Source organism: Notamacropus eugenii, chromosome 1 (assembly GCF_028372415.1).
Source record: "Notamacropus eugenii isolate mMacEug1 chromosome 1, mMacEug1.pri_v2, whole genome shotgun sequence".
Lineage (NCBI taxonomy): Eukaryota > Metazoa > Chordata > Mammalia > Diprotodontia > Macropodidae > Notamacropus > Notamacropus eugenii.
In genome coordinates, this window is record NC_092872.1 from 712,752,317 (window position 1) to 712,769,472 (window position 17,156).

The window sequence follows — 17,156 nt, forward strand, 5'->3', positions numbered from 1 at the left end:
GGTCACAGGGAATACTGGAGCAAAGGTTTGTCCAGGGAAGCAGTGTGATGAAATCCTGATAGAGATAGCCCTTTGGCTGGGCAATCCAGGAGGTGTTTTTTACTTGATATTTTCCCTTATTACAAGAGAGATTTCATTTTGGTTAAGTTCAGTCATTTGTAGTCATGTCCAGCTGTTCATGACCCCATTTGGGTTTCTCGGCAAAGATACTGGAGTGGTTTGCCTTTGCTTTCTCTAACTCATTTGACAAATGAGGCTAACAGGTTAAGTGACTTGCCCAGGATCACAGAGCTAGTAAGTGTCCGAGGGCAGTTTTAAACTGAGGAAGATGAATTTTCCTGACTCCAGGCCCAACACTCTCTCCACTGTACCACCTAACTACCTGACTTGGAGAAATAAGGAGTCATTATTTCCAGAAATGAGCAAGATATAGAAGCAAACATATCAATAAAACTTTTTTTTTTAAATGGCGCATGCATATGGTGCTTTATGTTGATTCTTCCCTTTTGTTTTTTTTTCCTTTGTTTATTTTTTAAAAAGTTTTATCAGTCCTTTCACTGCTCTTAAATCTATCCAAGTACTGTGCTCTAAAATAAATAGACATTCTGTCTTTCATCTGATTGTTTCAATATTTGATGGGGAAATTATATTAGTCCCTTAAACATGGGATCCAGATTCTGACTTTAGAACTGTTTCTTCTCATTGATGTTTTTGTCTTATCCATTTAATAAGAGAATAGTTTGTGTACTTCCCCACGCAGTCTAAATACAATGCCTTACAGTGAAGTTCTTTGAAAATTGAGAGTCCAGACACTGCATATACTATTAGATTTGTCTAATGTGTTGTTGGCCAGGCTTGCTGAATTATTTTTTTCTTGATTATAAGGGATGGCTCTCTGGGTAGTGAAGGGATATATTGGGAAATTAAGGTATACAAAACAACAAAAAATCAACACAAATTCTAAAAAGAAAGAATGAAAATTGAGAGTCCAGGAGCAAACTGTTAAGTAAAAGCCACAAAGTTACTCAGGAACCATCCACTGAAGGTCTGCTGTACACAAAGCACTGTGAGGTGCTAAACGGTTGGGCGATTAGTTACTTTATTATTAATTCAAATAAGGAGGTGTTATTTCAGTTGATTTTATCGTTATTTCCTGGGTTTCCATGGTCAAGGAATGTATTTGGGAAGTGCATGATTAGAAAAGAAGATGGACTGCTCCTTAGGAGCAGAGAGTTAAAGACAGACAGTTTCAGTGCTGCACCTTGAGCTGACCTTGAGGGAAGCCTCTAGCACCTTGAGGGAAGCCTCTAGCACCTTGAGGAACACGGACAAGGACTTAAGGACGTAGATGAATTGCAGTCTGCACTGCTGTTTAGGGAGTGTTCCCATGAATGAGATCTCAGGTCCATTGATATGTGTGTGTGTATATACGTATGTACATACACACATTTATTTATTCATCGATGAGACACAGAAAACCTTTTTGCTCAGTCCCTTGCTCACATTGCAGAGGTCTTTTTGTAGGATTCAAACCAGCCTTTTTAAGAGTGTGATGGGCATAATAGAAGGGTGGTGGAGATCAGCCCTGAAATGCACTTGCTACCAAGTTCTTTGATGTTGGAAGAATGGCAGTGAGTCCCATGGAAGCTAGGATCTTAGGCAGAAGTTAACTAATGACTCCTTACATAAATATCTGTCACCAGCTGTGTGACTCTGGTAAAACAGGTTGTAGATAGCATGGACATTTCATGCAGTGATGGGTAATGATTTTTCAAGTGGATTATAACAACTGTCTTCAGGCTGAGAGTGGGAAAAAATGATTATGAAGGAAACATGGGATCCAGAATGGCTGGAGCTTTTAGTGATAGGAAAATATTTTCCTTTTAGACATTCAGTCTTATTCAGCAGGTATTTATTAAATCCCTACTATGCCCAAGGGGAGAACCAGTAGAGTCTTGTGGCTAGAGTCAGGAAGATCTAACTGACACATACTGTCTGTGTCCCACATCTGCCACCTGTTGCCTTTAGCCTTTGAGTACCCCAGGCATCTCCTGAAGACACTAAGGTCTGACTGTGTTACTCCCAATCCTTTAGATGCCGCTGTCTCCAGGCTCCCATAGAAACTTCTCTCTTGAGCATCTAAATCTCCTGACAACCTGGGCATTTACCTTTTCTTCCCTTCACACACTACATGCCAGTCAAATTGCTGCGCCGACACATGTGTCTCTCATTGCCATGCCTTTGTACTCGCTGCCCATGACACACATCATCTCAACCCCTGAGAATCCCTCATTCCCTTCCAAACTCAGCTCCAGTACCATCTTCTAGGTCAGTGGAGCCAGACTTACCCGGAAACAGGGCCTCTAAATGCATGGAGGGTCTCACATACTGACTTAGTTTTAAGATGCAGTATTTTAATGTTTTGTTGTATTTTCATTTATCTTGTCAATATTTCCCAGTTACAGTTTGTCTGGTTCCTGTGACATTGGGAGTGTTAGGTCAGCTGACTCTTCTGCTGTATGTGGAACTTCCTGATCCCCCTTCTCTTCCCCCACGTACCTTGTCTTCATTCTGTGTATACTTATTTGCAGGTCTCCCCAGTGCAGCATGAGGCCCCTGAGAGCTGAGGCCGGTCCCTTTTGGTGCCTGGCCTGCAGGTGCTTAACTACGCTTGCTGCAGGATTATTTAATACATTGCAGAACAGTTACATTGTTAGTGTCAGTGTCCTCACCGGGTGTTTCCTGTATCAATCAAGTCATGGGTCTAGATCTTCCCCATCCCAGCCCCTAAATGTACGTGACATGTGGGTACCAAGATACCATGATAAAGAGTGTCTCTCTTCAGGGAGCTCACATGTTGCTAAAGACAGTAGAACATGTAAGCTGATCATATGAAAAGAGAGAGGCCTCTCCTCACCAAGAAAAGGAGGAAAAACTTCTCCTGTAGGAGGGAGCACATGAGATACGTCACTCGTGAAGGAAGTTGGGATTCTCGGCATGGAGTCACAAGTTAGAAGGACAGGTTTGGGGAACAGCACAGAAGCCCCTTTGGTGAGAGTGTGGCTTGTATGAAAGCAGGCCTAGGACAGGAGGCTAGACTGGTGATAAATAGTAATGGACTGAAGATGCCGGGACCAGGGTTGGCAGTGGGGGTCAGTTCAGTCAGTCAGGGTCCCCCTCCTGGGGGCCCTCACAGTCTGTAAGAAGCGAGTTCTGGCTGTTGTATTGTGAGCTGCTTTGGATGGGCTTGGGGGAGTCCTGAGTAGTACTTGAGGCTGTAATTCATGCAACTGAGATTGGAAATCAGTTCAATTCAGTAAACATTTATTAAGTGCCTACTGTGTGCCAAGCACTGGGGATAACAATAAGAAAAAGAAAGGTAGTTACTGCCCTCAAGGAGCTCACAACCTAACTGAAGATAGCACATGAAAGGAGACAGAAGGGCACAGGAGCATCTTGTTCCATAGATTAAAGCCAGGCAGAGCTGGAATGCCAATTTCTGCCATGTTGGGGGAAGGCTTCGGGAGGAGTTCCGTACTTTGCCATCCAGCCCTCCAGGCAGAGGGAGGTGGTACCAAGGCTTGAATGGGTAGCTGGGTGATGAGAGGGGCATCCTGTTCCATGAGTCGGAACTAGGCAGAACATCAGATGCAAAATGTGTGATGGGCTGAGGAGTTTAGACTGGATCCAATGAGTGATGGAGAACCAGGAAGACTTGGAATTGGTGTTTAAGCAAGAGAAAGAGTTGTATTTTTTTTTTTAACTTGCTAAACGTCTTTTGTGTCTTGGCTGAAGATTGGGATAGAATTTACATTAAATGCCTGGGATATTTTTTGGTGACACGGGAAAGCCTGTACTTGTAAAGCATGTACTTGTAAGCCATTTTAGCCTGACAGTTGAACTAAGCTTCCTTGGGAGCAGATTGAGAATTTAAAATGAAATAGAACATCTTTTGTTATTGTAAAGATGCAGTGTTATGTAGTAAGAAAAAAATAACATGGATTCAGGAAACACAGGTTTTAGTTCTGCTTCTACCAAGGACTGGCTACCACATAGACTTAGGCAAGTCTTTTCATTATTTGGATCTCAGTTTTCTCATCTGTAAAATGAGGAATTTGAATGGAAAAAATTATTTTTGAGGCTTCATTTCTAACATCCTTTGGCTCTTTTCTACTTCATCTTTCCCTGTTTGGGGATGTTGTTTCCTCCAGCATTATTATATTCTAACCTTTGACTTACGTTTCTCTTCTTTCTGTGAAACAGGGTGACTAAGGAAGTGGATGCAACATCAAAAGAAGCCAAATCCTTTTTCAAGCAGAACGAGAAAGAAAAGCCACAGACTGGTGTCCCCTCAACACCATCAGCACTCCCAACAGGTTCAGGGTGAGTACCTGGGTTTGAATTTCAGATGATAACCCTGAATTCTTGGAGGGTGAAGGAAGCAAAGTGATCTTTGTAGTAATTACCTGGCTCCTCTTTAGCTGTTGTGACACTTAGAATGTTATCATTCTGTGTATCACCATCATGATGGCGGGGGCCTGAAATATTGGCAAATAGGAGATGGTAAGAAAAGCTGAGGTGGGTTTCTAGTTCTTCTTTGGCTCAAAGAAGGTACCTGGTTTTCATTACTTGGCACAATGCTGAACACAAAGTAAATGCTCAGTTAGCACTTGTTCATCTAACACAGGTATTATTAGACTCCCCTTTGTCTTGGCTACAAAGATCTGAGTGCAACCTCATGGGAAGCTAGGGAGAACAAAAATTCATTGACAAATAATGCTAGATAGATTGTTTTCAAGAATCTAATGTTTTTCTCCCCTGGGGTTTTCATGAACACTACGTTTATTTCTGCCCATAAGTATGGATAATATTTCTTCAAAAGACATGGAAAATGTTTTCTCTTTCCATTTAGCTTTCAGTTCAGAGTTCTGCTTCCTTTGAAGAAGGAGAGAGCCACAATACTATCAGAGAAAGCTGTGGCCATGTCTTGCAGAGAGTTAGGCATTAATGATATATTTGATGGTTTCAGACAAGTCAGAAATCCCTATTGTCTTAACAGATGAGGTAAAGGAAAAACAACTCTCAACTATTTATGCTGCCCAATTCTTTGACTCACAAACATCCAGGTACAATGGATAATAATTCAGGTCCTTAAATGAAAATGTCACCTCCTTTCAAGGAACAACTATCCCAGGTTTGTGTGGTGTTTGCTCAGGGTATAGGCACTTTGACAACTTGTCAGGTTGTAGATAGAACTTAAATATTGTAGCCATGGTCTCAGTCTGATAGGATAGAAGTGTTTATTCTGTTTGTTTCAACAGCACAGCTTCATTGACAGCAGTCCTTCTCTGGTATTCCTACTGTATAATGACTGTATAGAAATTTCAAAGGTAAAAAAGATTTGAGCCATTACTGTTACTGTAGAGATGACCACGATGATGACTGTGATGTCCATAAAAGGGGATGTTCTTATCTGTTTATCTGTGTATGTATATTTATGTGCATATGTACATGCACACATGTGCTTATATGTGTATATAGATGTGTGTTTTTTCTCTTGAGCTCTAGTTTTTCTCCATTCAGTCAATAGATATCAAACACCTAGATATCAAGCACCTACTATATGCCCGGCACTGTGCTAACCTGGGGATACTAAGAAAGGCACAAGACAGTCCCTGTTTTCAAGGAACATATCACAGTTTAATGCTGGAGACGACATACAAACAGCCGTGTACAGACAGGCTATTCACAGGATAAATTGGAGATAATCTGCAGAGGGAAGGAACTAGAATTAAAAGAGATGGGAAAGGCTTCCTGCAGGGGAGGTTTTAGTTGGGCTTTGAAGGAAACCAGGAAATCCAGGAGGCAGAGATGAGAATGGAGAACATTCCAGGCCTAGGGGACAGCCAGAGAAATTGCCCAGAGTTGGAGGATGGAGTGTCTTATTCAAGGAACAGCAAGGAGACCTCTGCCACTGAATCAGAGTATGTGAGGGGAAGATGAAGTGGAAGGTGGGAGAACACCAGAAAGATGGGAGGAGGAGTAGTATAGGATATTTCAAAGGCAAATGTAGTCTCACACCACCCAGACTGGATGCCCAGAGATGCCCTGAACTCCAGATGGCCAAAACAGAGCTCTGTCTTTCTCATAAAACTCACCCCTCTTCCAAACTCCCCTTTTTCTTGCAGACCCTGCCATTCTTCTGGTCTCGCAGGTTGGGGATGCTGGCATTATTGTCCACACCTCACTCCCCCTTGTCATTTTCCAGATGTTGCTATTCCTACCTCCACAACACTTTTCGCATCTGACCCCTTCTCTCTGCTCACATTCCCACAACCTTAGTTCATCATTCCTGGCCTGAACTATTCCAGTGATTTCCTAATTGGTATTCTTTGCTTCATGATCCTTTCCACTTCATTCTCTGTTCAGCTACCAAAGGGATTTATTTTGTTATTGTTTTTTAAGTAATATTTTATTTTTTTTCTCCAGTTATATGTTAAAACAATTTTTAACTTTTTTTTTAAAAAAAGTTTTGAGTTCCAAATTCTATCCCTCTTCTCCCTGCTTCCTGAGATAGTAAGCAGTCTGATATAGGTTATACATGTACCATCATGCAAAACATTTCCATATTAGTCATTTTGTATAAGAAATGAAGAAAGACAGAAAGAGAGAAAGAAGAGAAGAAAGAGAGGAGGAAAAAAATATGCTTCCATCTATTCATACAGTATCAGTTCTTTCTCTTGAGGCAGATAGCATGTTTCATCATGAGGCTTTTGAATCTTGAATCATTGTATTCCTGGGAATTGCTAAGTCATTCATAGTTCTTCATTTTATAATACTGCTTGTTACTGTGTACACTATCTGTCTGGCTCTGTTCACTTCACTTTGCATCATTTCATGTAAGTCTTTCCAGGTTTTTCTGAAATCATCCTGCTTGTTTCTTAAAGCATAATATTCCATCACAATTATATACCACAGCTTGTTCAACCATTCCCCAGTTAATGGGCATCCCTTTAATTTCCAATTCTTTGCCACCACAAAAGGAGCTGCTATAAATATTTTTGTACAAATAAGTCCTCCCCTCCCCCCAATCTTTTTGGGATACAGACCTAGCAGTCTATATCATTCTGATCCTAGCTGGATCAAAGGTTATATACAGTTTTATAACCCCTTGGGCATAGTTCCAGATTACTTTTCAGAGTGGTTGGATCAGTTCACAACTCCACCAACAGTGCATTAGTGTCCCAGTTTTCCCACATCCCCTCCAACATTTATCATTTTTGGTTTTTGTCATGTTAACCAATCGGATAGGTGTGAGGTGGTACCATGGAGTTGTTTTAATTTGCAATTCTTTGATCAGTAGTGATTTAGAGCATTTTTTTATATAACTATAGATAGCTTTGATTTTTGTATCTGAAAACTGCCTGTTCATACAAAGTGATTTTCTTTAAGCATAAACGTGACCTTAACATCCCTTACTCTGTAAACTCCCATGGCTCTCCAGTGCTTCTAGAAAAAGATATAAAGGCCCCTGTTTGGCTTTCAATGCCCTTCACTACCTAGCTCCAAGCCAAAATTTGAATAGGGCCCAAGGCTTGGAGTTAGGCAGAGCTGGGTTTAAGGTCCAGCTCAAACACTTATTAGCTATATGATCCAGGCCAAAGATTCCTAGCAATGCCAGGTTACTTAACCTCTCTAGCTGTTTCTTCATCTGTAATGTGAAGTGGCTGGACTTGAGAGTTGCTGCGTTTCCATTTGTTGCTGAATCTCTAATGCTGTGATCCTGTCTTTACAGCCTCATAGTTACACTCTTCCACACACTCAGTGTTCTTCATGTAGTCTCTTGCCACCGGTTGCTCCCTTTCATTGCCCTCACCTCATAAAACCCTTCTCTTCCTCTAAGATGCAGTTTGCTTATCACCTCTACATGAATGAAGTCTTTTCTGGTCTCCCCAACCGCCCAGTGCTATCCCTAACTGCATTGTAGTCATTCTGTATATACTCATACATGTACATGCTGCCTCCCTGATAGATTATAAACTTCTGGAGAGTGAGATTGTTTCATTCTTTGCATTTCTAACCCTACCACCTAGCACACTGGCACACCTTAGGTACTTTGACTTTGAGAAGTGTGGTGCAGGGATGGTGAATTGATCCATAGGACAGCTGACTGACATGTCCTTTTTAGAAGCAATCATTTGATTCCTTTACCTAGAGCAGGAGGGGAAAGCCCAGGTGATAACGAGGAGAGGAGGAAGAGGAGAAGGGTCCACAAGTCAGAAGAACAGATGGCCTAATTAAAACAATTCAGCATCAGGGTGGGAGTTCCAAAACTGAGAGGATTACCTGCCCAAAGGACTGGGCAGGATTTCTGGAGATCTCATCAGGAAGATACAAGGTGCTTTTCCAGATGGTAATGTGGCTGGATAGGCTGTGAAGTATGATCTGGGCTGGAGCCAGCTAGATATAGTAGGCTAGGGGAATTTGCACTCAGTTGTTAAGACAACGCAGCTCCAGGGTGGGAATTTCGAGTTGAATGAGTGGTCTTAGGAACTGGGGGCATGGTTTTTTGAGATCTACTTCTAGATGTGGGGCAACATCAGAGATATGGTAAGATGCCATAGGTAGGTGGTAGCGTAGGATGTGAAGCATGGCCTAGCCTGGGACTCACTGGAGTGCTCTAGGATTTTGGGTGGATGCTAAACAAGAGTGCTCTAAATAACACTGAACTTTGAAATAAACCCAGAAACTGATTCCCTGAAGGGCTGGGCAGCATATGCTTGAATTGAACTCTGAGATCCTACAGGTGTATCTGTGCTTGGGAAATTTCCAGGACTGAGGGAAGTTTGACTCCACTTGGAGTTTTCTGGGATGTCCAAACTGGCATGTTCTGTCATTGCAAAAAATAACATCTCTCCCTGGCTATGAGCGGGCAGGGCATGGAATAGCTTTTCAAAGGGAGACTCTTCATGAATAATATAATTTATTAGGCAGAAATTATTCTAATGCAGTAAAATAAATTCTCTATAAGCTTTTAATATCTTCACTTTAGGAAATGCTTAGGTTTTCAAAATTGGCCAGTAAAAGCACTGAATTTGTTTACTTTTTATCTTTCTAAACAGATTTAAGCAATACAGTAAAAGCAGAATAAGGGAGTAGAACATCCTGTTCTTCATCTCTTGCTTATGAAGAAGGGCAGCAGTTTTAGAAGAGCAAATGTTTGTAGCTGAAAATGCATTTCCTCTGCATTTAGCATAGAACACAAGTTGGGCTATAAAAAGCCAAGGTTTATGCTTGGGAATGGAGTGGGCCCAACACCCGACTCTAATTAGAGGCAGGAGTCAAGAGCAGTGATGATGTCCTCTCTCTGTATTTGGCAACGCTCTGGTTTGACTCTGGGTTCCCATGATCCCGTGGCTCTCAGATGCTCACTTACCAGGGGTTCTGACTCACTGAGAGTTTGGGATCATCTATTGAAGCATGGTCTAGTCTGGGATAGCTATAAAGTGCTGAGTTTTTGGATGGAAAAATGCTGGATGTAGACAAATGGAGAATGCTATAGATAACCTGGAATATTGGAATAAATCCAGAAGCCAGTTCTGGGGTGGGTAAGAAGCATATGTTTGAACTGATCTATGAAATGTGACTGCAGGCATAAGCTAGCTGTGCTTGTGAGGATGAGCCCCATAAGTGTTATTAGCCAATTGGGCAGTAGCTTCTAATAGCATTTCTGGGAGTCTTAAGTGGCCATCGGCTTCAGCCCAGAATTTCCCTTATTCCACCATTGGGCAACTATTGGTATCCCTTGTTAAGACTTATGATCCTAGCTGTAGGCTTTGACTTGTTTTAATTAAGGGTTCAGTGTTTAGCTGGCTCCGTGAAAATTGAAGAGGATAAACCACAAAAAAATCAGGGTGGAAAGTGGCACCCCTCCCTCCTTTTTCTACCCCTCCCCTTCCTCAGCCCCTTTGCCTATGCCTTAAATCTTTGTATGTACCCAAGAAAAAAGCCCTCATCATGGGGCAGTATCAGTTTGGCAGCTGTTATTCCAAAGCTGGAGAGAAAATTTCAAATAGGGAAAATTGGATATGGCATAACAGCCTAAAAAAATCAGCCTTGACTGATGAGAATTTTAATTTATCAACTCAATACTTTTTACACTGGAACAGACTTTAGGTACCTCTAACTTACAGAGAGAGGATCATCTTTCTGTCAGTGCAATTAACAAATCTTGTTCCCCAGAACTCTTTAGATATAACTTAATAAGAATTTTGTAGTTTTTAAAATGTAAATTATCATTGCTCAAGCTATTGGTTATTATGGAGTTTTCCACTTACATAACAAAAATCAGTCCCAGTCATATCGGTAGGAGAAAGGTTTCACCTTTGTTCATTCTCTTAACATTAATCTTGACAAATCAGTTACGATATATGAACTTTTTAAAGCCCTCTCAGAGGAGTTTTTGAAATAAGGAAAAATATGAAGTTTAAACTTAAATTCTGTCCCATTCTTTCAGTTTTTATCATAATAGATATATTCACATCAATGAAAAGTCTCAGAGAATCAGATTTTTTCCTACAATAAAGACCCATCTTTTTAACACCAAACATATTTTCCTTGTCATGCTGTATGACTCCAAAGGTATAGATGCCAGTTTCAAATACTTGAAGTCCTAATTCACATAGAGGTGGCACATGGTAAATGTGGGCAGGCTGCAGTGCATTATTTTATAAGTGAAAAGCTTAATGAGAGAAGCAACATCAAAGATATCATCGGAAAGGCAGAGAAGGAAGTGGGCCAGCACAGTATAACAGATGGACAGCTCGCTTTCCCTTTCTGTATCTGTGCCATGTCAAGAGATAAGAGAGGAAGCCCCTCTCACCACCCCCAGGCCAACCTCTTGATTGACAACAGGAAGACACAGCACAGAATGAGACAGTGTGTACTGAGAGGGACTGCACATATTGATGAGACCACAGATCCATTTAAATCCAAAGCAACGGAGGTGGGGAGCCATGGTCCCATTCATTGTACTCTACTCTGGTCAGACTATGGCTGCAATATTGTGTTGAGTTCTGGGCACCATAACTCAGGAAGGGCATTGACAACAGGATTGCATCCAGAGGAACACTTAGGAATTCTCGTGAAAGAAGTGGAGGCCCAGAATGGAATGCTTATCCTGGAGAAAAGAAGACTGAGAGGGGATATAATAGTTATTTTCAGATGTGGAAGAGTTTTGCTCTCCTTGGCCCCAGAAGGCAGGTATGAGCAGTGAGTTGAAATTATGCAGGCAGGTTTCAACCAGATTTCAGGAAAAGCTTCCTTAGAGAACTGGCCAAAAGTGGAATGGATGGACTTGGGGGTAAAGGGTTCTCCATCACTGGAGGTCTCCAAGCAGAAGCTGAATGAGCACTTGTCAAGAGGTGATATAGAGGGAATTTCTGTTCAAAAAAAGTTCAGTTCTGAGGTCCTTTCCAATGCTTGAGATTCTCTTGAGTCTATCTGAGGAGAGTTCCTAGAAATCTTATTTATAGAGTACTTGGGTGTTTTAGGTACTTGTAGCACAAATGAAATGAAGCCCCAACTGTATTGCTATTAACTTAATTCTCTTATGAAACTGTGAGCTTCCTGATGGGATTGTGAGGGCCTGTGCTTTTTCCCACCTCTAAGTTCCATGATGTATTAGATGTATCAGTCTTCTTGGCTTATTTCTCACCTTTTTAGTATGCCTTTTAGAGCTGTTGTGCCTGAAAATTAAATGAATTTGAAATAGAGTGAAAATGTTTTAAATATTTAAAAGGATTCCCCCCCTCCTTCCCTAGGAAGGATGAATGCTACTTAATTTGCTAGAAGAAAGCTGGATCTGATAGATGTAGAAGGTATCTTCAGTCAGGAGCAGTGGCTGAGCCAGTACACAGGAGGAGTCAGGAGAAGAGATTCAAATTTCATTTTTTTTCAGAGAGATATGTTAATGAGAGACCCAAGATGTGACAGGAGAGGAGGTGAGGATAGTTCCTAAGAATTGCTTGTTTTCTATGATGGACTTCCCTCTGTTGACCTAAAGGGAAAAGAGAAATTGTGCCTGAAACTTTACTTGTCACTTAGAACACAGATGAAGTCTCAGCAGGGCTAATAAATTAGATTAACTGGTCTTCAGTGGAAGAAGACTGTTGCCATGGCAGTTAAATACTTTATATTGCCACCTGGCTTCTGTCAGTCCAGTCTAAGTACTGCCAGTAAGTACTGTGATCTGCTGAGAATTGCTCCTGGAGGTGTGTGGTGTCGTTCAGATTAGGACAGAAAAATAAATATTGCCTTATCTGGCAGAGAGCTGGAGATTTCAGAGGGAAATTACAGAATTCTTTTAATATCTTACAGCCCTGTTGTAGATGACATGTAGCAAAGGCATATACCCAGAGAAGGAAAGAGCAGTTGTCCCTACTAGGTTGTGTTCTTTGGAATTTCCAGTGAAATTTCATACTTTAGATACAGACTGATTTTTCCCTTACCCTCTTCTTTCTTTCTGGAAACAGTACAATATTTGAAAACCTGTGGGGTTAGGGCACGGTGCCATCTGGTATGTAGACCTTTGGGTCTGTTTCTTCCTGAAATAAAGGTGCTTCTCTTTAACATCAATGTTTTCTTGGTCATGCTGTATGACTCCAACTTATGGAGACCACAGTTTCAAAACACTACATTTAATAACACTAATTCACCCGTAGGACCATAGCTGTCTCCATCATAGCAGGTTCCTTTGATGCCCTTTTTAAAGCTGAGAAAGGAGTCAGATTCTCCTAGGGTTTGAATGCCATGCCAATAAAGAGCAAGGGGTAGGAAGCATTTATTCTTTACAGGTGGTTAATTTAGTTAAATAATTATTAAGTACCTGCTATATCTAAGACAGTGGTCTAGGCACTGTTGGGGGATGAATAAGACATTGAAATAATACAGGATAATATATAATATATAATACAAGATAGATAGGATAAGTACACAATAAGGTAAAATATAACATGTAGCATAAGAGGTACAGAAAGCTTCTGAGATTCACAGAAATCCTGAGAGCAGGATCACTACTAGTCAGTGTAATTAGGAAAGGCTTTATGGAAAAGATGACATTTGAGCTGGGTCTGGATCTGAGGACAGATACGATTTTTGACATGCCTAGAGAAGAGATTACAGGCAGAAAGAGAATAATAATGAGCAACACATGACGACAAGAAGGCAGAGGCTTGTTCAGGATTAATGAGTAATCAGTGTGGCAGGAACTTGGAAGGTCTATGTAAAGAAGTAATGGGAGATAAGCCTGGAGAGATAACGTCAGGTCATCTTGTGGAAGGCCTTGAATATCATACTAAGAAGTAGGGACGTTATTTAGTTTGGGGTGTGGTACAGTGAGTGTCCACTGCAGATTCTTTTAGCAGGGAAGTAATGTGTTTATAGCTAGGCTTTAGCAAGCAGTGCAGTATGTAGAAGAATAAACTGGAAAGAGGAGACTCTGGTGGTGGGAAAATTGGTTCAGTAAGTCACTTTTCTCAAAACTTTTGGCCACAAGACCCCTTCGCATTCTTTAAAGTTGCTGAGGGAAGAAGATTATATACAGTAACAGCAATATTATATGATGATCAACTATGAATGACTTGACTATTCTGAGCCATGTGGTTATCCAGTTCAATTCCAAAGGACTCATGATGGAAAATGCTGTCCATCTCTAGAGAAAAAACTGATGAAGTTTGAATGCAAATGGAAGCGTACTCTTTTTTTCACTTTATTTTTTGTGGGGTTTGTGTGTGTGTGTGTGTGTGTGTGTGTGTGTGTCTTCTTTTACAACATGACTAATGTAGAAATATATTTTGCATGATTGTATGTTTATAACCTATATCAAACTGTTGACTGTTTTGGTGGGGAGAAGAGGAAGAATTTGAAGCTCAAAGCTTTAAAAAGTAAATATTAGAAATTGTCTACATGTAATTGGGAAAAAATAAGATGTTACTTTAAAAAAGTTATTGAAGAACCTAAAGGTTTTTTGTTGTATGGGTTATCTCTATTGATATTTACCATTATTAGAAATCAAAATGGATAAATTCTAAAAATATTTATTAATTCACTTTACAATAACAGTAATAAGCCCATACATATCGATATAAATAATATTTTTCATGAAAAATAACCTTTCAAACAAAAATTTGGCGAGAAAACTGGCATTGTCTTACATATTTTCACAGATCTCTTTAATTCTTATATCTGCTTCAGTATTCAATCTGTTGCTTTGGTTGAAGTTTATAAAGAAAATGTGGCCTTGTCCAGATATGTAGTTAGAAAAAGGATTTTAATAGGTATATAATGTCTTAGAGCTATTATGAAAATAATTTTGGGAAAACTACTGAAAGATATAATGAAGGCTTGAACTAGAGTGGCAGTAGATAATGGAAATGGAGAGAAGGGGAAGAATGCTAGAAATATTGTGGCTAGAAAATCAATAGGATTTGGCAACTGATTAGATGTGGGAATTAAGAGCTAGGAAATGTCCAAAGTGACCATAACCAAGAGACTGGAAGTATTTTTAAAAGAAAGAGAAGAGGATTTGGTTTGGAGAGAGTTCAGAATTTGCTTTGGGAACATGTTGAATTTAAAATAATCATACTCATAAATAACTTGTCCAAAGACATGAAGATCTATATTTAAACAAAGAATTCGTATACTAAATAATAGTGATTTTTCCAAGGACATGAAATAGAATTAGTTTAGTTTTAGATTGTACAAATGATTTGATTCGATTATGTTTCCTAAGTACCTTGATGGTGCTCTAGAGGGCAGAGTACCCTTGATGAGAATCTTTCTGTGGAGAACTCCTAGAATCAAGAAGAATTTTCAAAATTATTTCAATCATAGATTATGTGTATTTTTCTTTGCATAATTAGATTAGTGTCTTGGTATGAGATTTATGTGTACAGCACAGTTTCTACAAATTTCCAGTTAGTTAAAATAGGCTTTACTTAGGTCACATATTTTAAGCACTGCCATTTTACAACACAAATAAAAGAGGTAGGTTTTCCATCTCAGTAGTCTTAATAATTATCATTTTGTCAGTAGCTTGTGTTGTGGTTGAGATCTCTGAATTCCTTCCTTCCTTTTCCCCAGGTAGGCTTTAAAATGAAAAAAAAACCCTTCACCTTTTAAAAATACATTTCCCCCCAAACATCAAACCTATATTTCAGTTTTGTTACGTAGTTCATACAAAACCAATGTTCCAGACATGTGAATATGAATTTAACAGTATTAAGAGGAGCTGGATGTCAATTTAATTTATTAATTCTTTGAAGAAAATATTTGTGTTTGATAATGTGTTTATTTTCTATCACACGTCTCTTTGTTGGAATTGTTATTCCTGTCAGTGCCTTAAGGAGAGTCATTGGTTCCTCATTCTAGCCACCAAGTGGCACTAGTGCCATCCCATCCAGTTCCTCCTTGCTGTCTGATCTGAGGACAGAGTGATGAGGAAATGAATGAAGATAGTCATACAGATACATGTCTTAATTTGGAGTTGAGATTTTTCTTATGGGAGAGGTTGGACAGCTGTGCACTCATTGTTTTAGGCAGGGATTGGAAATCAGGCTGGTCCTCAGTCATTACTTTGTGTTTCTTAACTCTGGCCCGTTGCCAGAGTGCTTAACCTCCAAGAGCCCATGGTGAATTTTGGCTGAAATGTCTCCCAGGGTGCACGAGTCAGGCACCATAATGCTTCTCTGCCATTGGGAAAATAGAGGAATCTCTGCTTCCTCCAGCAATATCAAGTATTCTGTTCTAGCCAGTTCTTGTTCTGAACCATAAAATAGCACATCTTTCTGAGAAGCAAGGCTTTCACTTGAATTGGAATTAGAGTATAATTTCAACAGCTGCTCATTTGTGAACAGTAGAAACTAAGCTTTTACATTAGTTTTCTGCTTTGAGCTAATCTTCTCATAAGCTTTAAGTCCAGTTGCTTCTAGGAAGATGGTCCAGAAGGTGAAAACACAAGAGTGAAAGGGTTTCCCCCACCTTTTTCTTTTTTTTCAGAGCTAGATCTTAATGGCATAGTTTGTCTAGATCAGAACTGGGGATTAAAAAGCGCAGAATAATGCCTCATTTGAAGCACTCTTGGTCCTAGTCTTTGTTGAGTGTACTCAGTGTTTAAGGCAAAGACAGGAGGCAGTATCCTTTCAGAAGAGTAACCACAAACAGAATGTCTGCTTCCCTGCTATTTTTTGGGTTAACTGTAGTTAACTTAGTCCTGGTTTCTGGTGCCATTTCAGAAAGTCATTCTGAGTTAGCCCAGGCTGGACCAGTCTGGGCCTCAATTTCTCAGCCTTGATGTGGTAAAGCTAGCTCTCCTGTCGGACTAACTAGGATCAGCTGTTTGTTTTCCAGCATCGTGCAAACTGAGCTGGATGGAATCTTAGCTATGTGGAAACTTAGACTCTGTAAAGCATCTGTCTTTATAAAATTGGTATGATAGTGTTTAAAAGCTGTTTGAAATAAGGCTTTGGTTAACTCCATGCTAAAAGGAGTGGTGCTCTGTTTCCTGACCCAGCAAGGAGAAGGTCCATGACTCAGGCTTTCATTTTAATTAAATTTCATCTATTATATAATTTTCATAATGGTTAAGGAAATTAGCTATTTATGAGCAACAGACAAGTCAAGTCCAACTCCTCCTTCCAGATCCATCTTAAACTCATGAAATCTTCTCTGACAGCTAGAGCTGAAGTGTTCTCTTCATCTCATCTCATGGTTTGTACATAATCCTTCGCCCTTTGTTCTACTATAAATGTCATGAAGGAGAGGGACTGTGTCTAAGTTGTCTTTGAATCTTCTCCAGCTTAATCTAGAACAACGAACTTCTCTCTACTTCACAAATGCTGGATGAATGAATAGATCACCTTTTTTTCTTTTCGGTTATGATAATACCTGACCATCATTGGAATCACTTTCCTTTCTTGCTGTTCTGACCACAGCAATATAACTGATGTCTTGAACTTCTTAACAGCAGATATAAAGTTTTTCTGTTATCGAAGATGATCAATTTCACATTCCACCCAAGTTTTCACTCTCTTCTGGTTTCTGTCTTAAGTCCATAGTTCTACATCAAGGTTCTTTATGGTTCTTTATCTACATCTGAT

At 40.0% G+C, this 17,156-nt stretch overlaps 1 protein-coding gene across 1 annotated transcript in view; it reads left to right on the top strand.

The window, feature by feature from the left end:
* CFDP1 (craniofacial development protein 1) overlaps positions 1 to 17,156 on the top strand; it is a 149,030-nt gene that overhangs the window by 29,916 nt on the left and 101,958 nt on the right. The window contains exon 5 of the mRNA XM_072636532.1: positions 4,264 to 4,383. Coding sequence (XP_072492633.1) covers positions 4,264 to 4,383 — 120 coding nt within the window. The remainder of the gene's footprint in view (positions 1 to 4,263; positions 4,384 to 17,156) is intronic.